Source organism: Borostomias antarcticus (assembly GCF_949987555.1).
Source record: "Borostomias antarcticus genome assembly, chromosome: 11".
Lineage (NCBI taxonomy): Eukaryota > Metazoa > Chordata > Actinopteri > Stomiiformes > Stomiidae > Borostomias > Borostomias antarcticus.
The window spans coordinates 11,162,006-11,188,973 of record NC_140244.1 but is presented as its reverse complement, the minus strand read 5'-3'; the positions used below and the strand labels follow the sequence as shown (position 1 = coordinate 11,188,973).

The 26,968-nt window shown below is 46.2% G+C and overlaps 1 protein-coding gene across 3 annotated transcripts; it reads right to left on the bottom strand.

The window, feature by feature from the left end:
• Positions 1-334: 334 nt before the first annotated feature.
• LOC311314820 (protein polybromo-1-like) lies at positions 335-26,842 on the bottom strand (the record flags this gene model as incomplete). Of its 3 annotated transcripts, XM_084445324.1 has the most annotated exons (29): positions 335-517; positions 845-1,058; positions 1,233-1,279; positions 1,723-1,878; positions 2,323-2,478; positions 5,022-5,223; positions 11,737-11,938; positions 14,963-15,146; positions 15,235-15,392; positions 15,479-15,624; positions 16,455-16,709; positions 16,808-16,965; positions 17,705-17,890; positions 18,126-18,337; positions 19,391-20,030; positions 20,745-20,850; positions 21,017-21,296; positions 21,398-21,492; positions 21,613-21,754; positions 21,988-22,204; positions 23,632-23,717; positions 23,871-23,956; positions 24,651-24,749; positions 24,878-24,946; positions 25,042-25,158; positions 25,724-25,873; positions 26,204-26,351; positions 26,515-26,612; positions 26,702-26,842. In XM_084445324.1, the coding sequence occupies 29 exons, from the start codon at positions 26,840-26,842 to the stop codon at positions 354-356; spliced, it is 4,914 nt and encodes a 1,637-aa protein (XP_084301450.1). In that variant the 3' UTR covers positions 335-353. The 3 variants fall into 3 exon arrangements, with proteins under 3 accessions (XP_084301450.1, XP_084301451.1, XP_084301452.1); XM_084445325.1 differs by lacking the exon at positions 1,723-1,878; XM_084445326.1 differs by lacking the exons at positions 1,233-1,279; positions 1,723-1,878 and having other exon boundaries at positions 2,378-2,478.
• Between the last annotated feature and the right edge of the window lie 126 nt (positions 26,843-26,968).

Here is a 26,968-nt window from a genome sequence, read left to right as displayed (position 1 = left end):
ACAAGATGAAATATTCACTCATCTCTTCTCAGTCACTTCATCATTTTTCAGAATTTTTGATATCAAATTCAGTTTTCAGAATTTTTATTAAACCATTTGTTATAACATTTGAGAGACAGTCAATACAAAAAGACCATACTGATGATATCAAATATCAATACATTAATGCACTTGGAACAATACAATTAAAACGCAAATACAAAACAGCTTGGACAGAGTAAGCAAGCTTCAAACAAAAACGGTCTTTTTCATGTCAACATGAGAACAACATTCAATAACACTTTTTTTTAGCGAGCTTTGACCCTTTCCTGTCTGACAGTGTAAAGGTGGAGGCTCAGGTGCAGAATATCTAGCTACAGGTTGTAGGTCTGGCGAACATTCAAAGTGTCACGCAGCATCAGGTCACGGAGTCGCCACAGTGCATCCGCCATAGTGTTGTGAGCGCCCTTGCTCTTCAGCCAATGGGACGGCAGCCTGCTCTCCTGCTCTTTGGTCAGGCGGACATCTTTTTTCCGAGCTACTCAAACACATACATACACACACAACACACACACACACACAAATACATTCATACACAAATGCACACTACTGCAAGTCTCCACCTCTGAAATTTAATTCACACTGGGGGAAAATGATACTTTGATTTTTGAAATGATGCACATATTCATTGAACTGCTAGATGTTCTACGGTGTCTGAGGTAAGTGAATGAACTGCTAATGTTCTACGGTATATGAGGTAACTTATGTTCTACAGTGTGTGAGGTAACTGTTATGTTCTACGATGTGTGAGGTAACTTATGTATTACGGCATGCGAGGTAATAACTTTAATTGACAAGGCCTCACCGGAGAGGGTCTGGTCCCACTTGCTGATGGTGGAGGACTCTGCTTTGAGCCCCTCGATGTATTTCAGGTAGGCCTCTGAGTGAAGCAGGCGCTGGGGCTTGGGGGGCGGGGACACAAACATGGGTGTGGAGGGCTGCTGGACAGCAGGCTGGCCGATCTGCCCCTGCCCAGGGTAGGGGGGCGGGGCCTGCTGCCCTCCGCCAACCATACCAATCTGGAGAGGAAGGACGCTCGGTGTTCAGCGATACTCAAAACTCACTGTCACGTGTATCATTCATACAATAACAAGTAGTCTCAGCACGTCTCTAATCTTTACCCATGTATTTGTAATATGTAACACAATTAGTATCTTTAGTCAGTAGTGTTCGCTATATGTAAGGGAGATTACCTGGCCTCCATAAGGATTGCCTGTTCCCGGAGCACCACCATTGACCCCTGTGGGAGGAACATTTACCATAGCCAGTCAAACTGAGGTGTTCCTAGCTCCACCATGGGCAGACACCCATCTCATTGGATAGTGTAATAATAAACATACTGCACCTGGACCAATCAGTGAATTCAGATTTAGATGAGGGTCAATTGTGTGTGTTGACTGCAGAGAGAGCTGAGAGAACCTACCCCTTTACACACCGATGTCATGCTTGTCAGAACACTAAGTAGTTCTATTTAGTTTTGCTTAGCAGACACATTTCATTCCCATTGACACGATAGATCAGTGAAGTGAAGATATCATGTAAAACTGAGCTTGACCTAAGTGTGCGAGGGACCTTTCAGCCTATGGTACAGGTAGCCCCTCCAGCAAGTTAAGAGTGGCAGAAAGGAAGCAACTGCGGGGGGGTGGACAGGCGTGGCAGCCTGGGGGGTGACGGTGGGCTTACCCAGGGGGTATGGCATGCCAGGGCACCCGGGCACGCAGGGGGGCAGCAGATGGCGGGGTAAGACGGGTACCCCCATGTGATGCGGCGGCATGCCCATCATACAAACCAGGCACTGCGGGGGCATCATAGGGGGGGCGCTGTACGCACCCGGCATGCCTTATCCAGAGAGGAGGTGGAGGGCAGTGACACAACAGGTACATGCATCAGTTGAGACATGCGGCTACAGTTAAAGGGAGAGTCATGCACTAGTTAAGACAGAACGGATTAACATCAAGTCTACCGTCTGAACGCCACAAGCACAGATACAACATGTAGACTACATCATCTTGATTCCAGAGTGAAACACAAAGACATACAACAACGTACTTCTAATTTGTGATAGGGCACATGTTCACAAATCACTACTTCGGTAGCTGGTGAGACGACAGTCAAAGTGATTAGAAAAGCAGTGCGGGAGCATAGAAGAGGAATGACATGACATGCAGGAAGGACTGACAACAGCTCGATGCCGGGGGAACCATGACCAGCAAATCAAAAAGGTCAAAGGTTGTTCTAGCAGTTGGGCCTCTTGTTCCAGCGTCCTCCTCTGCGAGGGGTTACCTGACGCAGGCGTCATGCTCGGGCTAAGCATCCCCATGGTGGTTGGGGGGGGCACCACGCCCATCAGCGCCCCTACTGGGGTACCTGCTCTGGGGGACGCCAGCTGCTGGGCCGCACGCTCTCGCTCCTGCTGCTCCGCCACTTTGGCTGCGCGCTCTGGAACACACACACGCACACACACATGCAAGCGCACATATACACACACGCACGCACGCACACACATATACAGATACCGTCACACGCTTAACGACTGAACGCTTCCTTTTGGGATTTTGCTTCTTTTTTTTTATTACTCTCCAATGGAAAAAGAAAGAAAGAAAGAAAGAAAGAAAGATAGATAGATAGATAGATAGATAGATAGATAGATACAGATGTGGGAAGTTAGAAATGTAACTTGCTGCAGCATTTCACGTCGCGGTATTTGGCAGGGAAATCCCGTTGGAAATCTCGTGGGATTTCAGACGGGTGTTATTTCGTTTTAGTGATGCACCACCGCCAGGTGGCGTCTTTGAGTAGATTTAGCAGGCTGGGCTCAGTGTTTTTCTCCTATAGTCTACGAATGAAGCATCATTAAATTTCACATTCTTTAATTTAAATGCTCTGTTGTAAAGCACTTTGAGCTGAATTTATCTGTATGAAAGGGGCTATACAAATAACGTTTAATTGTTATTATTACCTTGTTCTCAAACACATGTTTTCTCCATCTCGATGTAATTTAATTATTACGAACACCTATAATATATCTAGGCCTACAGTAGCCTATCTATCTCGGCAACTGACGTCGGGTCAAGACGTGGTGTCTGTTAAGTCAAATGCGCAAAATAACAGTATTGTAAATATATTTGTTAGTAAAGATGTGGTGAACGTGAGGGTTTTGCGTTTTGTTTCTGGAACGCATTCAACTGGTAGGCTACTCGTAAACCCCGGAAGTAAATTTGAATACAGGGCACCAGCTAATGTAGCCAAGTCTGAGCGCAGTAGGCTATATGGCTTCAGCACGATACAAAGACAAAATAAGCTTGATCGGAGGTGTGGATCCATACAAAATTGAAATAGTCGCCATGAGTAAAGATCACTCATTGCCAATCATATCCGGACATTAACTATCTTGTGCATAGCGGCAGGTTTGACAGTGAGACATCAACCGATAATTGTAATAATGCGATTATTGAAATGGTCTTGTGAACGCCTTTATCTGATTTCCAAAATCGGGGTAAGGTCCATAGGACGATTGTGGGTTTTCATTTGCACATAACTATATTTTAATAAAACATTGAAGTCCGCCTGTCAATGACTTTCCCTAAAATTGTGTTCTGTTGCACCCCCTATTGTTAAATTATAAATGAAAAAAACATACACAATATAATTTGTCTTGACTGCATTCAAGATGTATCTTTCACATTAAAACTACATACAAAGCTGGGAATGCTATGAAAATTGCATATGTTTGCAAACTAAAACAAGTGAACACAATTTTACAATCGAAAATGCTTATGAGACCATTATTTTACTTATATGGGGCAAAAGTGGTTTCTCTTCCTGCTTCTGCCTAAGCCCTCCACAATACCACAACACAACGGTGTCATGTTTTACCGAAGGAGAAGTGAAGAAGACGGTAGCAGTAGCTAAAGCAGTTAGCTAATGTTAAGATCATTCCTCTAGCTGCTTTGCTGCTAATGCGAGTTCGTCTCCGTTCCTGCCCGAGAAACAGAACCATTTCAAACACATCTCTGGTCAGCTCCGTTAGCCATCTTACTCGTCCTGATGCCATGTTCCATATGAGAACACTCAGTTAGCCTAATGTATTTAACTTCTACTTGTCCCGACAGTTAACAGATATAGACCCGGCGACAGTTACAGAGATAGAAACTATAAATAGATAGGCTTTGTTCGTAATAATTAAATTACAACCAGACAGAGAACAAGGAGTTTGAGAACGGTAGGCTCATCTAATGTGCGAGATGAGCTACAGCAATGGGTCAATGAATGGTATTACTGCGCCCCTATGGGCAGGCGAGCGGTGGTGCGGAATGACGTAAAGCGCCTGTTAGAATACCGCCGGTCAAGTTACATTCTTATGTTCCCACATCTGTAGATAGATAGATTTAAGCAATTGACCACAAGAGGCAGTGGGTTACACAGGATTTTACAACAGCTACGGGGCGTTGTTAGGCCTGACGCGATAGCTAGGCTTTGTTCACATAAGCCTATATAGGCATAATTCGGGTGGTTCACGTTTATTTGAACATTTCCAGCTATGATGCAGTTATTAAAACAGTTCTCTAGAGCACTCCTTTTTGTTGGTAGGGGTGTGGAAGTTTTGGAGTCGGACTGATGAGTGCGTTTTTATAATAGGATACCTACAGTAGGTAAACACGGGTGTAATTAATAAAAAGGCGAGGTTGCTGCGAGTGGTTGCTATGCAAAGCATAGTAGCCTACCGCTAGATCTTATCAATGGCCTCGTCAATGAGATTGACAGCGCATTAATACTAATTGTTATGTGGTCGCAGCCGTGGGTTACAGAGTATTTTACAACGGCTGCTCGCCAATCAGAATCAAGTATCCAAACTCTCCGTTGTATAAAGATGGATATATACAGTATTATATGAAGCCTGAGATTGTCAGTACCAGTTCCTGTACAGTACACTGTGCATTCTTAAAGGGATGGTTCACTCAAAATCCTTTTCAGCTGCTCACCCTCGTACTCCGCCTTCTTGGTGGCCTCCAGGTTCCTCCACTCCGTCCCCACCAGGCGGCTAAGCTCCCCAAAGGAGAAGTCAGGGTGCCGGGCCTTGATCACCGCCCGCATCTCGCTGCTGAATAGGATGTAGCCGCTCATGTTTATCTTCCTCTTGGAGCCCTCCTTCTTGGACAAGCCCTTCATGGACTTGGGGGTGGACTATAACCACAGAATGACTGTCACAACAACGGACCCACAATTGATGAGCTCTACACAAACAGTCTAGGCATCGCTCTCAAGGTTTCTTCATATGGCAGTGTAGGATTTTGAGGGGGATAACTGCAATACATTAGGTAGTCTACTAAGACGCAAAACACTTAAAGGAGTAGTTTGGTATTTAGCATCCTATGGTCTGTTATAAGGTTATTTATGATCATATATGTACCTAGCATATAAAGCTCATAGAGAACCATTATATAGTTAGCTGAGGGTTCTATTTCGTGGAGCTCCGCCCCACAGGGCTAGCTCCTATTGGCTTGTGAAACCTAGCCAGCTACAATTGACTCAAGAAAAAAAAACATACACGCACCTGTGCCCAACCAGGTTCGGTGCACCACTGTATAAGCGGGCTTCACCTGCACATCTGCTTCTTGAAACTTTCAGCTCATTAGAAGACTGCAAGTGATAAGACGAAAGAAGATGACTTTGCAGCGACTCACTGGTGGAGCCGGTGGCGTCCTTTGGGGATCCCCAGCCAGCACTACCCAGTCTGCTGGAAAGATTCTGCAGTTGCGGCACTCTCTATAACCACGTGGGATATCCACTCTGCTCCGCTGCATGGGGCCGCAGCACGCCAGGGCGTGGCTGGTGCTGTCTCTTGACAGCCAGGCCTGTGTTCAACATGAGCCTCTGGAGAGGCTTCACCGGGCGCAGTTCTTCGACTGCCTGCCGCCGCCGCTGGGGAACGAAGATGTACCCTACCCGTGGAGCGCGACTCAGACGGGGTTGAAGATGTCTGTGGTCTGCATCAGTAGCCTGCACCGATGCTGTTCCTCCCTCTGTCTGATGTTGAGGCAAGAGAAGGAGTTTTCTGAGGCTGACGACGACTCACCCTCAGAAGCCCAGGATGCTAGTAGCTCGTCATCCAGTGAACCCGGGCCCGGGTCTTTTGACCGCGATCCCCCGAGGCTACTGGAAGAAGCTGCACATCATCTCGTCGTTCCCCTCCCAGAGGTTGTGGCTGTGATAGGGCTGCCTCTAGGTTGTTGCTAACCGGTCTGCATGAAGAGAACAAGAATGTCCTCCTCGACCCTCCGCTAAGCGAATCTGGTTTGTTTGGTGCTGCTGTTACAAGTCTCGTAACAAGCCCAAACAACCAGCTACGATGTCTTGTCTAACACTGATGCTCAGTCCTCATTAACAGTAGAACTGTTGTGTATAGTGGTGTTCGCACTCTCATAAAATGCATGAGCCGACTAATGTCTTTGATCATACTCTGTCTGGTTCTCATGCATCGCTGGAGGAAGGCGGGAGTCGCAGTCTCAGCTAGATATGTGAATGGGATGGCAAGTTTCCCAGAATTGTCAAGAATGAAAGCATCGCATTCGCTGTCTCTCATAGCACGCATGCTTCGGCTAGCTCACACGCAGCCATAGCGTTTTGTGAACATGACCGGGCCGCTCAGAGCTTCGGTCTCGTCTGAAAACGTTGATGTGTCCGGTTCGAGCCGCAGTGTGAGCCGGTTCTTCCCCTGCTGTCCCAGCAGACGTGACAGACGCCAGATGAGCACTGAATATTCTTTTGGGGTTGTTGGGTCCTCGGGAGGTGACATGCTTTTCTGCTTCTACGGCAGCTAAAACATTCCCGCTTGTCAACGGGGACAGACAGTGTGAGAAAGGTGTTTTTGTCACTAATGCTCAGCCTTCATCAAACAGTAGGTCTGTTGTGTACGGCGGCATTCATTCTCTGTCTCACGATGTGCATGAGTCAATTAGCTCACGCTTGGTTACTCACAGCACGCTGATAAATGATGGAGATTTGGCATTGAAGATTCAATGGCCGAGGAGAAGGACTACGCCGGAACAGAATCATAGATCAGACTCAATCAGATTTATTGCGTACAACAGCATACAAGATCTCGGGTCAATCACAGACAGTACAGTGTACTCAGTGTGATCAGACAAAATAGCATTGAGTTTGTGCTAGCTTTATAGTCATGGTGTGGGTGATTCTATACATAGTTCAGTCTTACGCCCTTATCCATTGTGTGCATTAGTGCCTTAGTTGGCCTTTACCGTTTGCATCTGGTCTGCTCTCTATTCCTAGGATTCTTGACCATATGTGTCCCAGAGCTGGGAATAGCTTACGAACAAGATCAAGATAGACAGGACTATAGTCAGCAGAAGAGAGTCATGAGAAAACCTCTTATCACACACATGCGCCGGCTAGCTCGCGCGCTGCCGTTGAGCATAGCGGTTGTGAACTGTCTGGGTCTCATTGCTTTCTGCCTTCACTAGCAGCGTCAAGCGCTGAGCAGATAAAGGCTGGATATGCAAATGTGGTGACAAGATTTCCTGTATTAAGAGACTCCGCCGCTTTGTCTGAATGGGCAAATCGCCGACGGGTTGGCTGTAATGCGGACACTGTTAACTCACTTCCTCATTCTATGAATGAAGTGCTTCTAAGCGGGAATGCCATTCACCCTCATTCTGAATCGGAACATGGAACTTCCTATGGGTCCCTTTCGAGGACGGCCCGCCTTGGACCAGGACACCAGAGTTTCTCCGCTGTCCGGTGGCGGTCAGGGCCAAGTTGAATTACGGCAGGTTCCTCAATCTGATGCCACGATCTCCTGCACAGCCTCTCTCGAACTTCTTAACAGTCTGGCAGGAGAAGTGCCTCCTCGATTCAGTTTCCTTCCATTCAGTTTCGCTGCCACCCTCCGCCTTTCACGGGCGTTGTGGAGACGGTGATACCGCGTCCCAATCAAGCCGCAGCTCTGTCAGCTGTCTGATTGCGGAGCTTTTATTGAAGGGAGCGGTGACTGTAGTCCGGTTGGAGCCGAGGAACGAGGGATATTATTCCCGCTACTTCCTAGTGCCAAAGAAGACGGGAGGCCTGAAACCAATTTTGTACCTCCACCTTTTCAACAAGGCGGTGGAAAAATTGAAGATTACCATGCTTACGGTGCGGCAAATGCTGGAAGCATTCCTTTTCGGTAATTTTTGCACCAGCATAGACCTGAAAGATGCTTACTTCCACGTGGCGATAATTCCCCCACATCGGATGTATTTGAGTTTTGTCTTCCAGGGAGTGGCATACGAATATACCAGACTCCCGTTTGAATATGCGCTGGCCCCAGGACCTTCTCCACTGGTGTTGCGCCACTTCGCCCACCTGGTAAGGGGGCGCGATGTGCTGGTACGGTCGGACAACCGGACCACAGTCAGTCTTACATCAACCAGTAAGGGGGAGTTCGGTCACCGGCAATTCACCGATTGGCGGTGAAGCTGTGGCGATGGACTCATGTCAATCTCCAGTCTCTGAATGTCGGGGCGGACTTGATGTCTCAAGGCGGGCCTCATCCGGGCGAGTGGAGCCTATGTTGGGTCTTTATACTAATCTTTGGATGATGAATAGTCGAAGTTCTTGATCAGCAGTCAAAATAAGTCCAAACAAAGAGGCACTGGAAACACGCAGAGTCCGATACAACAGGCTTTATTGCTTAATTCTGCAGAATATAGCAACAAACGGGTGAGATCTTAAGAAGACACACTTCTGATGTCTTACACAGCTCCTTATATACGTTTTATGGCTATCCATTATTTTTAAAACACACCCCTAAGTTGGCTCGATTCTAATACCTCGGACACCATGGTTCAACCGGATTTTTCCAGTATTTTTTAATAAGCGTGAAAATGCCAGTATGTACTTTTTGCCTGGGCTAACTAGTCCCACGGGTCCCATTGTAACTGGCGTACAAGAGAGACCTTGACACTTTGGCAGTCAATTGATGTGTTTAAGGGTATCATCTGAAAGCTGGTATGCAGTGTGTGTTAATGTTTGAACATTTCTGTACACATGAAGATGTGCACCTGGCTTTCCTACTGTTTTCCCAGCATTTCCCTCTTGCCACATCAGCACTTTTTTGTCCAGAGTACATTTTAACCATTCAGTGACATGATTATAATATGATGATCAGGATATAGATACTTGATCAGAAATTAATCACAACACCTTCATCCTCGGATTGTGGCTCGGTTCGGCAGGGCGGAGGTGGATCTCTTTGCTTCGAGAGAGAAAGCGAAGTGTCCCCTCTGGTTGTCCCTGAATCAGCAGGACCAGCCTCCGCTGAGGTGGACCCGTTCACGCAAGCCCCCTGGCCGAAGACGCTGCTGTATGCCCCCCTGACCGAAGACGCTGCTGTATGCCTTCCCGCCAGTGGGGCTAATCCTACCATTGTTAACCAGGGTAAGATCAGAGGGTCTATCAGTGATACTGATAATGCCAGACCGACACTGGGTGAGATGCTATGCGAAGGTGATGGCCATGACGTCTGTGGAACCGTTGTTCATCCCTCAGTGGCGGAATGCGCTGTCCCAGGCGGAGGGCTCGATTTGCGTGCTTCCGGTTTTGGGGTGGCCGATCCACCTGATGGATCATGGAGACGGTTTAGCAGCATATCAAAGTGTATGAATGCACTATTTCCGCAGGGGCAACCCCTGATTAATCCTTTTCTGACTAGCGTGCGCCGTCTTCGCCCAGTGCGTAAAGCTACAGTGTCACCTTGGGATTTGCTCTTGGTTCTGAACGCACTATGTGAGGCGCTGTTTGAAACAATGGAGCAGGTCTCCCTCAGGTGGCTCTCTATCAAGACCGCGCTGCTCCTTGCATTGACATCAGGCAAGCGGGTCAGTGATTTGTGAGCACTGACAGTTTCTCTCATCACGGGGGATGGGAGCAAAGCTGTTTTGCGCACTGATCCATCTTTCGTTCGGAAGGTGGTCCGGGGTACATTCAGTGCACAGGATTTGGAGCCGAGAGCGTTATATCCTCTGCCTCATGCTAGCGAGGAAGAGGCTCATTTACACTTGTGTCCTGTGCGTGCGCTGGCTTGTTATGTTCAGCGCACAGCTGCGGTCCGAACTACCCCCCAGTTGTTGGTTTGTCATGGCCCGGGGAAGGTGGGTTCACCGTTGTCTAAACAGCGTCTCTCCTCTCCCAGTGGATTTGTGAGGGCATCTCCAAGTCTTATGACTGCGGGTCGCCCTCTGTCTGGGGCTGTTTATGCACACTCTTGCCCTGTTCAATGGTATATCTGTAGAAGACATAATCGCGGCGGCGACTTGGTCGTCACCATCTCCTTTTGTCCGTTATCTTTTATCCATGCCATCTGTCTCTGTGGCGTTGTCTGTGCTGGGCACAGCTGCCAGCAGGAGCTAGCATTAGACATGATGTTCCAGGGCGGAACCGTCTGGTGAGTGACGGTCCGCTCCTGTCCCTGGGAGAGGCTAGGATGAGCTATGTTACGGTAGGCCTGCACAATTAATCGTGAATTAATCGAAATCGTGATTATGACCTCCGCGATTAACTAAGCGCAAAAGGTCGCAATTAATGTGATTAATATTTTTTCTTTGAATTGAGTGTGCTAGCACTACACGGACAAATCACAGGCGCTTATGCTGTCTGACCAATCACATGCGTTCCCACTGAGTGCACTGTGCACAGCAATTTCACTGAGAAGACAGATAGCAGTACTGTAGGTCAAGACCAGTGTCACAAGAGTACCCGCAGCCGTGAGTAGTGAAAAAATCAGTGAGTTAGTAGCAAGAAAGGGATCAACGTCCGTGATTTGGGAGCATTTTGGTTATTATAAATTAATATTATATATTAAATATGAATCTCAATTATTAATCGCAATTACCATTTTGAAGCAAATAATCGCAATTATTATTTTTTGTCATAATCGTGCAGCCCTATGTTATGGTGTAACCGCTTCCGGTCCCTCTCTCCCTTCACGTACCTCTCCTTGCCCTTGGCTGTGATAAACCAAGTGTGGTGGGAAGGGGCCAGTGCTTGGGTTGGGCCAACTTTTGGCTCACCTTGGAGCACTGGCTTGTGTCCTGGCTGGCCAGTTTTGTTACTGGGTCCAGCAAGAGTGTATGGTGCGGTCATGTAGCTCCGCTTATGCCAATAGGAGCTAGCCCTGTGGGGCGGAGCTCCACGAAATAGAACGATGGTTATGTATTGTAAGCCTAGTTCTATGAGTGGAGCGGAGCCCCACAGGGGGCAGACTTAGCTGAACGCGCAGTATGCTCGCTGAAAGATTCGGTTAGGAGCAGATGTGCAGGTGAAGCCTGCTTATACAGTGGTGCACAGGACCTGGTTGGACACAGGTCCGGTGGTTGGACAGGTGTATGGGTTTTTTTCTTCAGTCAATTGTAGCTGGCTGTGGGGCTCCGCTCCGCTCATAGAACTAGGGTTACAATACGTAACCATCGTTCTCTCTGAGCATATATAATGTAAGCCCATAGAGAACCATTGTGTTCTTAGCTGTGACATGAACAATGAGCATTAATATCTCAAGAGTGCCAAGTCTGTCAAAAATGTTATATGGACCGTTGCATATGATTGTAAATAACCAACTACTCCTTTAATTCCCCACAGACTTCAACAGGCTAGCCACATTCAGCACCTCCCATTCATCAGGTGTATTGACTCTGGAGCGCTCACCTGCGGAGGTGTGTAGGGCATGATGTCCATGTCGCTGGACATGGGGGTCTGGGGGTGGGGCAGGGAGGTGTCCCCCTGCTCCCCATCATCCTCCCCCAGGTCCTCCAGCTCCTCGTCCGTCATGTCGGCGAACTTGGCCTCCAGCTCCTCGATTTTCCTGTCCAGCAGAGGGGACGGCTCCTTCTGGGGCACGATCAGCTTCCTGTTCACAGGTGGGGAGGGAGAGTACACGTGGGTGCTGCAACAGTTTACGCCCCGCCATTGTGTTCAATTGGCAAAAGCAGCATGTTTTGGGCGATGACTCAATTAGGGATGTCAATTTTAGGCATTTTTCTTTATCTATAATTGGTAATGTTAACGATCAGTTAATCGATTAATTTAATAAAAAATTTATAATAATAATAATACTAATAATAAAAATCGTTTTTGTTCCTCAATCCGTTTTATTATTTTCTCATCAACATTCCTCAATCAGTTTTATTCCTTTCTCAACATTAGGAATTAGGTTATTAAAATGAAAATAAAAGATTAACTTGACATTCCTCCAAAATGAACTTGGATAAGTAAAAATTGTAACAGAACTAATTATTCTGTTATTCTAACGAAATCTGTATCTGACATTTAGCGGCCTACTTGTTCTTGTTAAGGAAGATCAGCATGTCGACGTGTTCGGGTGTGAGTTCTATTAAAACATCCATGGTCGGGAGCGGAGCTTGGTAACAAGCAGTCCAGCGTTAGAAAATACCCTCTCCGATGGCACTGATGCTAACTGTGCCAATCTGGGGAATCTCATGGCGTTAACGTTCCACCAGTCTTCCGGATTTGTATCCAGTTGTGGAGGCATGTCGCATACAAAGTTCTCAACCTCCATGTCCATGTTGCCAATAGCAGGAGCAGCTGCGTACTGCTCGCCCAAAAGAAGAGCCATGGCTGAGACATTACGCACGGCAGCAGCTTCAGCTCCTGGTTCTGGCTGAGCGTCTGCATCGAGAAAGCAGAAGGATGAACTGCGCTGAGCTGACAAGAAAAGAGCACGGTTAGCTGGTGGTGGGCGGAAGAAAGTTAGCTTGGAGCTAGAAGTATAAGGTGGTTTTAACGCCCACACTCGGGAGTGGTGGTCCTAACGTCCAAACACAGTGACAAGACTTATTTCTGGGCTTCTGCTAGCGACATTTTCAACTGCAACGGAAAAGTAACCGCCTCTCCTACAATTATATATCATAGAGAATCTACCTTCATACTTAGGGCCCGAGCACTGGCGGTGCAAGGCCCTATTGAAATTGTAAGGATTATTAGGGCCCGAGCACTGGGGTGCGAGGCCCTATTGAAATTGTAAGGATTATTATTATTATTATACCTTCTCCTTCTTCTCCCCAAACAAATGCCTTTTTGGCGGCCTAAACATCGATGAAAATGGATGAAACTTTGCAGATACGTCAGTCCCGGTGAAAAATTTGATAATTCATGGGTGACGGAAATGGGCGTGGCAAAACGTCTCAAGAGCGCCCCGTGGAAAATTTAAAATGGCGAGCCCCACCTTTCAGTTTGATGTAGGCGAACGAAATTCGGTGGGCATATGTAGTTCATCGAGACACACTAAAATGTCTCTTGGACCTTTACCCAACATCCAACAGGAAGTCAGCCATTTTGCTCTTAATGTGCCATTTTGTCCTTGTTTTTACCATTTCCATGCCTCGTACTTTAACGAACTCCTCCTACAGATTTCATCCGATCAACTTCATATAAGACCTTTGTGATCAAAAGTTAACAAAAAAATTGAGTTTTCACCAAACACCCTTGCCGTGGCGCCCCGCCAAAGTTTGACATTTCGCCATAAAACACGAAGTCCTCATAACTCCTCCATACATTATCCAATTTGTACGATATATCTCACGCTTCATGAAGGTTCTGTCCTGAACACATCTGTGTCAGTATTGCGTCATATTTATAGCGCCACCTATTGGTGAAACAGGAAGTCCTCATAACTCCTACATACATTATCCGATTTACTCCAAATTGGTCAGGGTTGATGAAGGTCGCGTCCTGAACACATCTGTGGTTAGTATTGAGTCATAGTTATAGCGCTGCCTACAGGTCAAGCAGGAAGTCATCATAACTCCTACATACATTGTCTGATTTACTCAACATTTCTCACGCTTCATCAAGGTACCGCCCTGAACACATCTATGCATCGGTATTGAGTCACGCTTAGAGCGCCACCTACTGGTGACCGGAAGTTTTTCTCAGTACTGGACACCGAAATAGCACAGCCTCAATGCTGCGCTCAATGCTGCTCGCAGCCCTAGTTTCTGCTTGTTATGTGCACATTTAGTTATATAAAAACGACCACAAATCATCACTATGCATTCTGTGAAGTGTCGTCCTGAAAATATTGCGATGCCTCGTCATTGTATTAGAATTCCATATCACTGTACCAACGTTACTGTCCATAGGAGATGGTGGAATGGGAGTTAACGCAGCCCCCCTCCAGGATTCCAAATTGCAGCGCTATTGTCCAAATTAGCAACCCAGTTTAAAACCGACCCATTGCCGCTAGATTTGAAAACCGGAATTGTTTAGAGGACACTTTGAGCTACAAAGAAAGCTAAATTGTTATCACCAAACGTTGTCTGGTTATATACATTTACAGTTTTTGTGGCGTTGTCGCCTCAGAGTGTGCGTTAACTTAACCACTTCCACTAAACTTTCACTTTCTGTTTACATACCGGTAGGCCTCTTTGATTTGTTTTGTTGGATGACACAGGGCATATTTTTTGGTTTGTGCAACGATTTTGCAATAAAAGTTCTGAAATTAAGGGATTATGTCCATGAGAGTTTAATTTTAAGAAATAAAGGCCTGCCTCTAATATAGGCCTACCTCCAATAAAGGCCTGGGGCTCTCTGCAGCTCAGTAAATAAAGGCCCCGGCCACTATTGGAGGATTTACGGTACACAATCCTATATCGAGTAAAATCCCATTATTGAGTAAATCCTTAACGATCGATTAATCGATTTTCCATTAATTGATTGCATCCCTAGACTCAATCATTCTCTTTTCTGAGTAACCAAAGTGGCGTTTAAACTAAAGGAAGTGTGCATGGACCCACAGTCACTCAAACCAGCTGTACTGTTTAGCGTTGGTTTTCAGACTTCCCTTGGTGATGACCTTTGACCTGAATCACCTGGCTCAGTAATGTGAAGGGTGGAGTGTTCCACTTCCTCTCACCTGAAGTAGTAAATCTCATCCTCCACCACCTTCCCCGACAGTGAGAAGCGCTTGAGGCCCTTGAATTTCTTCATTTGCTTCTCACTCTCAATATAGCGGCTCTCGCATAGAAGCACGTCCTCCTCAGGCACTTCCGTCGGACGGCAGGACAGGTACTCCTTGAAGGAGGACACAGCACACTTCCCTGGAAGGTGGGTTGACAGACAGAGCATGGGGATTGTCTTTGGATCAAAAAACAGAGAAGATACACCATGCCACAGCCAATGAAATACCTATGATACAGGTCATGGGGCACGCCTCTTCCAAGCTGCTCAGGAACACTTCCTTCTTATAAAACATCTTTGTGGGCTCGTGTTCCGTCTCCTCTGGGTGGATGAAGATGGGCCCGAAGAAGTAGGCTGCCCCATCTTTCACCCACATCTTCTCAATCCTGTCCAACAGCAACAACTGTTGAGGTCCACGCACCAGTCTGCAATTGCACACATTATAATAGAGGCACGCGTGTAGTGACACTACCTGCCCACTCGGTGGCGCACAAGTCCATGTGAGCGAATGTAGACACAGTCGCCCACTTTCAGCCAGGAGTCATTGTAACATAGCTGCTCATAGTACTGGCAGCCCGGCTCCCCGTTGGTCATTTCCATCGGCACATCCTCCCTGTCCTTCAGGCACACACACAAACAGTTAAACACAGGCTGCACCTTAAAGCAATACATAGCGTTTTCTCTGGTTTTCTCGGAACTGCGCCCCCACAGGCTCTGCGAGTAAGTGCACTGGTGTACTGTTGTAACTATCGGATTGTCTTTTTCTTTTTCTGGCTTCCTCCGTGATGTTTCGCTTCGGTTTTCTCACCTCCGCCATGATATCATTGAGCTAAAAAACGCATGATATCCAAAGACGCCGGAATAGTTAGCTACTACTGTGTTGTTAAAGCACAACGTTGCGCATGCGCACTTCGACTGAATGCTGTGTCCCGGGGGCGTGAGTTTTAAAAGGGATTAATTGTCAATGTATTATCTTTCTGAGTAGACTGTTTGGACGATTCAGCTTACTTTTAGTAAATCTAATTGGAGAATTAGCATCAGACATGTTTGTAAAGGTCCAAATATCGCAATGTATTGCTTTAAGTGCAACGATTTAGTTAAATTCATCAGTATCTAGCTATAGGGGTGGGAATCGGTAGTGATCTCACGATTCGATTGCGATTCTTGGAGACAAGAACAGATTATCACTGATTTGATTTTTATAGAATTTTCAATAACATTTCCACTATTTGACTGCAGTAACCCATTATATACAGTAACCCATTGAATACAGGGGGTCCCGTAATGGTAAACACTGAAATACATCCCAAGCACAACATTATTTGAAAACAGGATAAAATCTGAAGATAAATGTATCGAGTCGAGAACAGAATTGTGATTCTTATATGAATCGATTTTTTCACCACCCCTAATCTAGTCACCTCAAAGGAACTCCAAGGGGTGCTTACCTTGTCCACTATAGTGTCTGCAGTTTTGCCTTCCACTGACGTCTCTGGAGGCTTCTCGTCCTCGTGCTTTGGAGCAAACATTGAGGCCACTCGGACGACAGGCAACGGCACGTCGCGAGGGACAAACCTGACGGAGCTCAAGGGCATCGTCCACATCTTGATCTTCTTGAAAGCCTTGGCCTTGGCCGAGTAGCGGGACTCGCACACGTACACATCTTCTGCCCTGAAGCCCTCCGGATGGAGTTTGAAGTACTCCTGAAAGTCCACCAAAACATTTAGCATTAGGCCACGGTTCAACCAGGGGAGAGAGCATCTTTCAAAGAGGCCTAGGGCAAATGACCTATGATCATCACCTTCACAAACATCACCACACATTTGCCCAGAATCTTGTTGACGGGAACTTTGTTGAAGTAGTCACTCTTGAAGACCTCCTTCTCCAGGAACTTGCGTGTAGCAAGATGGAACGTTTCATTTGGCCTGTAGAACCAGCAACCGTACAACCATTTCTCACCTGTGAAACAAAAGACCACACAGTATGGTCAACAACATTAATTATTTATTATCGTCAATGCATCATAACAATTTGGCTAAAGCACAAACAGCTCTTGAGCCAGGCTAGCAACAGCATCATAGGTACAGTAGTCACATGAGGCGCATAGAGTTACAAACTGTATGTAGCATGTATGGATAGCATCATAGCAAGCTAGCTGAGGCTCATAGAGTTCTAGAGCTAGCCAACACAGCATTTAATAGTATAATATCCAGCTGGTTAAAGGACAATGCTCGTTTTTGACAACCTGGACCTTATTTACGACATATTATAAGACGTTTGACTCACCGAGATCACTTTGGTGTAGTTCGGAGGCATGTAGAAGAAATGTAAAATCCAGCGCGAGCCAGTATATCCATGTAATGGCGGTGGTGGGGGCCCCGAGAATGCAGTTTCTAAAAATCTATTTTCTGCCGCAAAACGGTTGTTTTCATCAATCTGTCTTTATGAATCGCTAGTTGTGCTTACATAGAAAATAGATTTTTAGAAACTGCATTCTCGGTGCCCCCACCACCGCCATTACATGGATATACTGGCTCGCGCTGGATTTTACATTTCTTCTACATGCCTCCGAACTACACCAAAGTGATCTCGGTGAGTCAAACGTCTTATAATATGTCGTAAATAAGGTCCAGGTTGTCAAAAACGAGCATTGTCCTTTAAGGCTGATAGTAGTTATGCTAGCCAGGTTGGAGCTAACCTGCGTCATCCTGCCACAGGCGCTCTATGCAGACGATGTGCGGCTGCAGGTTGGGCTCGGCGGGCTCCACATAGACGTAGTCTGCCACGTGGTACATGCTGTCCTTGAAGCTGCAGTCCTGGCTGTAGGTGCGCTGCAGGCCTGACGGCCACGCACCCCCAGCAGAGTCCTCACTCTTCTCAGCCTCTGTGGGGGTTCAGATTCATCCATCGAGACTCATCCATCAAGACTCATTCATCAAGACTCATCCATCAAGACTCGATCATCATCAACGCTAAGTGATTGACCACGTTTATTTTCTTATTCATTATAGGGTTTTTACAACTATGATGAATTTCTCATTAGCCTTTCTATAGGGTTGCCTATCAGTTATGAACAGATACTGTAGCAGCCCAACCCTTGTGTTCCTCAGATCCGGTACCTTTTGTCTCCTCCTCCCTCTTCACCTTGTCCTCCTCTATCTCCTTGGGCAGCTTCTCCTTCTTCTCCTTCTCCACGTCTCCGTGCAGGTGCTTCTGGGTGTAGCTGAGGGCAGGGGACAGCAGGATCTCGCCATTCTTGCACAGCTCGTCCCGGATGCGGATGAAGAACTGCTGCAGCTCCACGGCGTCTTCAAAGATCTCAGAGTCTGTCCTGTAGCGTACGACAGACGACATTCAAGGAACACGCTAACTTTGGGGGAAATTGGCCATATTCCCCAGAGTTAGATACAGTAAGAAGATACAACCATTCTTTTTTCTGTGCGTGCAGTAGGAAGCATTGTGACCCGTTAGAGCCGTTAGCCTAGGCTAATGTTTCGAATCCACTTCCAGTGATTGAGCTTAGCTAGGCTAACGGCTCTAACAGGTCTCAATGCTTCCTACTGCATTCACAGAGAAGAGAAGGGTATGTATCTTCTTATCTAACTCTGGGGACGATTGCAAATAAGCTACTGTAACTGCCCCAAAAGTTGGTGTGTCCCTTTAAGGTCATCTTATCTCACCGATATCCATATGACACTTAAACGGTTTTAATGTCGGTCTATGCATGAGGTCTATCATAGCATGGTTGGTATTCAACCAAGAACTAAATCAATCAGGGTTCCTGCACAAATGTCTTTGCTGTTTTGTGCCCAACTTTGTACGCGTTGCACATCTTGCTTGCCAGAAGAGGACCTCAATGGAAATAAGTCGCTATACTTTATTGTGTTTTTAATCCTTGTCAGAATGATTTTAATGGATGTATTGTTGCCCAATTGGGGAACAGCTCTTTATGTTTTTTAACTACGAATGTGCACAACTCACATTTTCATAGTCGATTAATCAGTGGGTGGTATGAACAATTAATCGTTTTTTCACCAACCATCGAAAGATTTGATTCCAACGTTTTAAAAGAAGTGTTTATTTGAATTGTAAAAAGTAAAGACCACAGCCATTGATTTTGACGCTGTAATTTATTCCAATCAATTTAGTGCTAGAGAACGGACGACATTAGTTCAGTTCAAGTTTTTTTTTTTTATTAAAGGACGTGTTTTAATTTGTTAATTAATTTAATTTGTTTTAAATGTTTTAATTTGACCAAAATCGACTTTGACCGTCATGAATGATGAATCGATAAATTGGACCCACCCCTAATTTTAACCTTCTTTCAAATAAAATCAATAGATCAAATCAGACACAACGTGGCATCTGACTGCGCTACACCAACCTGTGCATGCGTCTGGCCTTCTCCAGAACCTCGAACATGTGATCCTGGAAGACATCCAGTCTCTTGTAGCGCGCCCGGTCCACGTTGGCCCTGATGATCTCAAAGTTGAGCGCGGGCTTGTCGGGGCCGGCGGGGTCCAGGGCGGGGATCTCAGCCAGCGAGTCGCTGTAGCAGCGGCCCTCGTCGTCCTGGTGGCCGAGCACGGAGACGAAGAGGCTGCGGACAAGCTCCTGAATGAGGCGGGCCACGTCGGGCACGTGGGCGTCCTCGCCGCCCTCCAGGTCGCGCCGCGTCTCCAGCAGCACGCGGTGCAGCACCAGGGCGTCGCGGTAGATCAGTGACTCAGGCTCGTTGTAGGTGCAGGCGTTGTTGAACATCAGGACCAGGTCCTCCACCAGCGCGTCCACGTCCTGGTACTTGTTGGCCAGCATGTGGCTCTTGACCTTCTCCATGTCCACGGGCTTCTTTATGGCCACGTAGTAGTCGGGCAGCTCGGCGCGCGACGGCAGCCGCAGAAAGATGGTGCTGAGGCGGCGGCCGCGCTTGTCGGTGAAGTTCTTCACGGCCTCGTAGAGCTCATTCAGCTTCTGCTGCAGGGGGGTCAGGTACTTGGACTTCTTCAAGGTCAGGCTGCTCTTCCCTGCAAGACGTTATAGAATAATGCATTTGTGTTTGCAGTGTTTCCCCTATCATTGCCAACGGGACCCCCCGCCCTTCCTGTAAGCCCCAAAAAGCAAAAAATGGCGGACTTTTAGATCGCTAACATTTTTAGCATAAGTCAATGGAGTGGAAAATGAGTGGAAAATTAGCATTGCGGCTAGCAGACATTTTCTGACTGGGAGTGAGATGAGTAGTTTTGGGGCTTACCTCCCCCCTACAAAAGTCCTATGAGAAAAAATGGTTTGAGATTACTTTGAATCAATAGTATCTATGCTAGGCTATGTACATTACTGCATCAGATAAACTCAAGCAAACTGTAGACGCACAAGTTGGTCTCTAAACGCTGCGCTCAAGTGAACTGAAGACATTCGTCCAGATTTCTTCACTTAAAGTGGGTGGAAATAATTTGAGAGATTGAAAAAGCCTTTTTTGCAGAACCAATCCAACGACTTTAGGGCGGGGCGGCCCTTCCTGATGGGGCAGTGAATGTTTTGATTCTCCTCTCCAGTTTGTTTGGAGGACATAATTTCTGGTATGGCGGGTCTTTCACCCTATTGGAGTGGTTCTGATTGGTAGCGTCGGTTTTCGGCACTGTTCTAGCGAAGGTTTTCGACGGAGATATCGAATGTCCAGACTTTCGGAGGCAGAGATCTCGAAAGTCTGGAATTGCGAGACCAAGCAAACAGCAGCGTACTTATTTTGAGCTTAGGTGAGACAACGTCGTCGTCATCCGGCAGTGGCCCCAGATCTCTGCGCTTGTCCTTCATGATCTTCTCCAGGATGTCCGCGTCGTTGTACACCTGTCAGACAACCAGAACGGCACACAATTACATTACCATCAGCTAAATGAATAAACGTATCTCAATCACTCAAAGGAAAATAAAATCACTGGCTCTCTGCTCGGCAACCAATCAAGTATCATCCACTGCCCACATAATTGTTCCTCTGACCTGATTGGCTGCTCACCTGCGAGCCCTCCTCATTGTAGTGGCGCGCGTTGCGGAACATGAGCCTCATGTCCTCCACCATGGCGTCCTCGGTCAGGTACTTGTCTGAGCGGATGTTGTGGTCGATGGTCCTCAGGTCCATGGGCTCCAGGATGATCTTGTAGTAGTTTGGGTAGTCCTTCTTGGAGGGCTTGACCATGAAGAGGTCACACAGCCTCCTGCCGGTGCCCATCTCCCGGGCCTCGATCACCGACGCGTACAGGGTCTTCATGCGGTTCTTTTTGTTGTTCTTCTTGTGGCTGCCAGTGACATGGGGTAAAATGTGAGGTTGATTCACAGAAGCCATGTTTTTCACTCACACAGACGTTGCTGAAACGTTGAGAGAGTGCCGGTACAGTACCTCTTCCTCTTAGTGCTGCCAGTGTCAGACATACAGGAGGAGAGCATGCTGTCACCATCATCATCATCTCTCCTTAACAGCTCCTTTCTCTTCAGCTAGGAGGAGGTAAGCCGACACACACACACACACACACACACCAATATCGATCAGCTTTCTCCCCCTGCTCACATAAACCTGAGCTTGGCATTGATTGAAACAGACGGTAGCTGACTGACCTGCTGGATGTGCTGCAGTTTGAGCGCACGCTTGTAGATGGAGGAGTGAGGGACGTTGTAGCGTTTGGCGTTCTCAAACATCAGCGTGAGGTCGGCATCCAGGTGCTCCACGCTCTCGTACTCGATGCTCTTCATCTTGTTCCTGTGGGGAGTGAAGGGACAGGAGGGGGTGGAGGCGGTTACTCTACCGTAGTGTGACGGTAACGACACTTCAACTCTGTGACCTAACAGACCAAAAGGCCACCTCTAAAACAATCTTTCTTCTTCATACCAGATACCAAAGATCACAATCACCTTAAGTAAAATAGAGAAATCACTTTGTTTTGTTACAAAAACAATAGTCTGCAATCATACCTGACCTGTCTCTGTCCATACCTGATATGGAGCAGGCAGATAGGATGGCTGATCTGCTGGTAGTAGTCGGGGTAATCCTTCCTGGAGGGCAGCTGGAGGAAGGGCTCGGATATGAGCTGGCCCTGGCTGTTCCTGGCCCCCCGCACGGCCTCAAACAGCTGGAAGATGGGGTTAGTCATGTCCATGCTGGAGTGTTGGCTCTCCGCCTCTGACTCGCCCTCATCGTAGTGGACAGACCCTGAGAGACGCCACCGGCGGACGGAGAGAGACAGACAGAGAGACAACAATCAGACAGGAGTCAGTTCTGACAGACAGACAGACAACAGTCAGTTCTGACAGACAGACAGACAGACAGACAGACAGACAGACAGACAGACAGACAGACAGACAGACAGACAGACAGGAGTCAGTTCTGACAGATAGACCGACAGACAGACAAGAGTCAGTTCTGACAGACAGACAGACAGGGGACAGACAGACAGACAGACAGACAGACAGACAGACAGACAGACAGACAGGAGTCAGTTCTGACAGACAAACATACCATTAATTTATTATGAATAAAGAAACACTATTACTGTTATCATCCCTATTTACTTGTACTGCCCGCGAGGCGGTAGAGTATTCACTGCTGTCTGTGTGTGTGTGTCCGTATGTATGTACAGTATGTGGGTGAATAAGTGGCTGGATGGGCATGTTGTTTTTGCACCATAGCTCGAAAACAAATGACCCGTTAATACTTGGTTACGTTAATACTTGGTACATACTGTATATTTCGCCCAAGGTGGCTGGACCTGATTAGATTTTGGAGCAGATCTGAATTACAGGGCGGATCCACGAATTCTGTTTTTTTTTCATTATGTGTATAGGAGTTATTAATACAGTATTTCTTTTTCATGATGTGTATAGGAGTTATTAATACAGTATTTCTTTTTCATGATGTGTATAGGAGTTATTAATACAGTATTTCTTTTTCATTATGTGTATAGGAGTTATTAATACAGTATTTCTTTTTCATGATGTGTATAGGAGTTATTAATACAGTATTTCTTTTTCATGATGTGTATAGGAGTTATTAATACAGTATTTCTTTTTCATTATGTGTATAGGAGTTATTAATACAGTATTTCTTTTTCATTATGTGTATAGGAGTTATTAATACAGTATTTCTTTTTAGTTATGTGTATAGGAGTTATTAATACAGTATTTCTTTTTAGTTATGTGTATAGGAGTTATTAATACAGTATTTCCGACGACCACCCGAACAGCTACAACTACCTCTCTACATTGCATGATTTCACTCTCAATTTCATTATTTCTTGCGCACATTTTGGAAAAGTCGGTTTTTGACTGCAGTTTTGTCCTCAGAAGCATGCACTCGACAAACACATTCAGTGGATTTCACACCCATACGGTCCAGCTTGGTTCCAGGTTTACAACTCTTTATTTAAGAATTTTCTGAAACCTCAGTGAAGTGAATGTAGCGAAATTCACTTCGTGAAGCGAAGCAAAAACAAAAGTGGGCGGTCACTAAGGCGCTAGTTGGCACCTGACCCGAGTGCAGTCTGGTTTACAAGGTACTTTACGAAGAACAGCACCTGTAGAAAACTTTGGCTAGTTTTCTATGTAAAAACAGATTGACCAAGAATGAGCAAAGAGACCTACCAGAGAGAATGCCATCCTCATCACTTTCGTACTGGAGAGCCATGGTTATAGCAGACAGGCGATCCCCCTGGGCAGATCGTCTGTTTCTGACACACACACACACACACACAAACACACGCACATACACAGACACACACATGCCCACACACAAGCACACTTTAGAGTGATTACAAAAAAAAGCATGATGCTTTACCTGTGTTTTCTATGTCCTGTATGTTAATGCTCCTGATAAAGGGTACCTGATGCGAATGCTGGATTTGATAGGTTCAGCGTGCTCCATCTCTGTCCTCCTCTGCGTAAACATCTTCTTGATATTGTTGGCATCCTGAATTTAAAAAGGGTATATTAGCTACATCATATTAAAGCAATACATAGAGCTTTCTCCGGTTTTCTCGGAACTGCGACCCTACAGGTTCTGCGAGTAAGTGCACTGTTGTACTGTCGTAACGTTATCAGATTGTCTTTTTCTTTTTCTGGCTTCCTCCGTGATATTATCCGCTTCGGTTTTCTCACCCCCGCCATTATATCGTTGAGCTAAAAAACGCATGATATCCATAGATGCCGGAATAGTTAGCTACTACTGTGTTGTTTAAGCACAACGTTGCGCATGCGCACTTCGACTGAATGCTGCGTCCCGGGGGCGCGAGTTTTAAAAGGTAATAAATGTCAATGTATTATCTTTCTGAGTAGACTGTTTGGACGATTCAGCTTACTTTTAGTAAATCTAATTGGAGAATTAGCACGAGACATGTTTGTAAAGGTCCAAATATTGCAATGTATTACTTTAACTACATCCATGCAGAATTAAATATTACTAATGACTTTCACTATATTATTACTATTTACAATCTAGCAGACACTTTTATCTAAAAACAATGTTTTAAGCTAGTGTTCGGGTTAAGTGCCTTGCTCAAGGGCACAACGGTAGGCAATGACTGTGAAGTGGCCTGGCTCAGTCTTGAACCAGCAACCATTCAGTCAGATGCTGCTGCCATCATAAATGCTGTCTCACGGCTTACCTTGAAAACCTGTGACCCAGGCTCATTGTAGGTTTTGGCATTTTTCGTCAAGAGATCTATGTCTTTTGCCATGGCGCTGACACTTCTGTAATGGCCCATCTGAGGAACAAGGGATTAGTTCTGTAATTAGTTAAACACCCTGTCAGCTTTCATGACATCAGTTTGACCATGTCAGGCTCCTCATCAGTATACTCTGTTGATACTGGTCCCTTCATGCAGCAGCATACCTGAATCCTGTGGGCAATGATTTTCAGGTCTATTGGATCCTTTATGATGGCGTAATAGTCTGGGTATTGCTGAGAAGAAATGAGACACATTAAAACCTAGAAGTAACTCTAACATGTTAACTGCAAACATACAGTGTGTAAAATGGAAAAGGGATGGACCGTACCACTTTGGAGGGCAGTTTCTGGAACAGCTCACTGATTAGACGTCCCGTGGGCTCCGTGTAGGTCACCACCGCATCAAGGAGCTGCTCCAGGACCTCTCTCAGGCACGTGGGCGCATTCTGAACATCAAACACATACGCTACACTGAACAGTCATATACAGAGCATCTAATCAACAGGCTGAATAGACAGAAGGGATTCCTTTGCTGTTTTGTGCTGTTTCTACAGAATCACAATAAGTTTTGTTAGGAATTTGCTTTGGTTTTCGGTGCATAACACTGATGGAGACATTAGACAGGGTGCAGGGACAAGACGGGAGAGTGAAGACAGGTCAGTGCAAATGAGCAGTGCAAAATACGAATACAAAATATAATATACAAAATGGAGTGCGATGAGTGTATATACAGTATGTGTACAGTGTTAATGTGTGTGCAAGTTTTTATATAGCCTATACAACACGTGTGCCATTGTGATATGTGTGTGCAGTGCAAACCTATGTACTATGTGCAGTGGCATATGTAGTGTACCAGTGTGTAGGTATGCAACTACAGTATGCACGTCTGAAATGATTTAGTGACGTTAGAAGGGAGAGCGCCATATTATACAGTAGTTTTTTGAAAAGTCCTATCGTGTGTATCACAGGCACAGTGGTCACATCATCCTCTATCACAGGCACAGTGGTCACCTCATCCTCATTGGAACCTCCCGGGTGATCGTTGCCCTCGTCACCATCCTCATCATCTTCATCATAATCTCCTCGCTGGACAAACTCGTTCTTGGTGCGCAGGTAGAGGTCCCACAGCTGACAGGCCGCTCGGTACTCAGGAGACTCCAGCTGCAGGTAGGGAACACAGCATCCACTTTGTTTTAGTCCAAGTAAGCAGCCTTGAGAACCAATGATTCTGGAGCCTAGTGGCCCATAGGGCAGGAGTCTATCTCCTGATTCCTTACCATGAGGCAGCTTGATGTATAAGTATACCCCCTGGACATGGCGCTAGTATGTCACAGGGACTTACCATCCAACCCTTGATGCTGAGTGCCAAGCAGGTGCCATTTTTTAAAGTCTTTGGTATGACTCGGCCGAGGATCTAACCCCCATCCTCCCAATCTCAGGGCGTACACTCTAACCAGAAGATCTTTAAACCTGGATAGTTTCTATGTTTACCTTGTAATATGCCTTTGCATTGCTGAAGAGGAGCTGGAAGTCAGCTGTGAGCTGCTCCACGTCGTCATATTCTTCCATCTTCAGCTTCTGTTGGATCTTCATCATGTCGATGGGCTGCGACACCACATGGTAGTAATCCGGTTGGTTCCTGACGACAGACATTGGTAAGTTTTAGTTTGATTACATTAGTCATTTAGCAGATGCTTTTATCCAAAGCAACTTACAATAATAATTGCAGTTTTAAAAAAGCATGTTTTTTTCATTTAAGGAAGGAAATACAATATACGTTTTTTTAATTTTTTATTCTTTACCTTCTTTTGGGCGCTCGTATGAACAGCTCACACAACATCCTTCCCTGGTCATCTTTGTAGTCCCTGACCGTGTTGTACAGCTCATGGCACACGGCAATCTGTAGGGAAACCCCCCTAGTAGATCAGGATACCACACAACATATTATGTGAGGATGCAAATCAGTAAATTACACATGAGGGAACTTACAGGATCCACCGTAGGAATGTTGGATGTTCTTCTCCTCTTTCGACCCACTGAAGTCACCAAGGATGAAGGCTGGACATCGTCAAAGTCCCCCCCACTAACACTACTGCAGGGGGACGTAGTCCGTCTCCTTTTAGAGGCCATGAGTGAGACACCTGTAAAATTAGGCGAACGTTCATTGAAATTTGCCAAAAGTGACAAGTTGGCCTCTCTCTGTGACATTCTTTTAAAGTACATTATTTTATAGGGCTGTGGGAATCCAATGGTCTT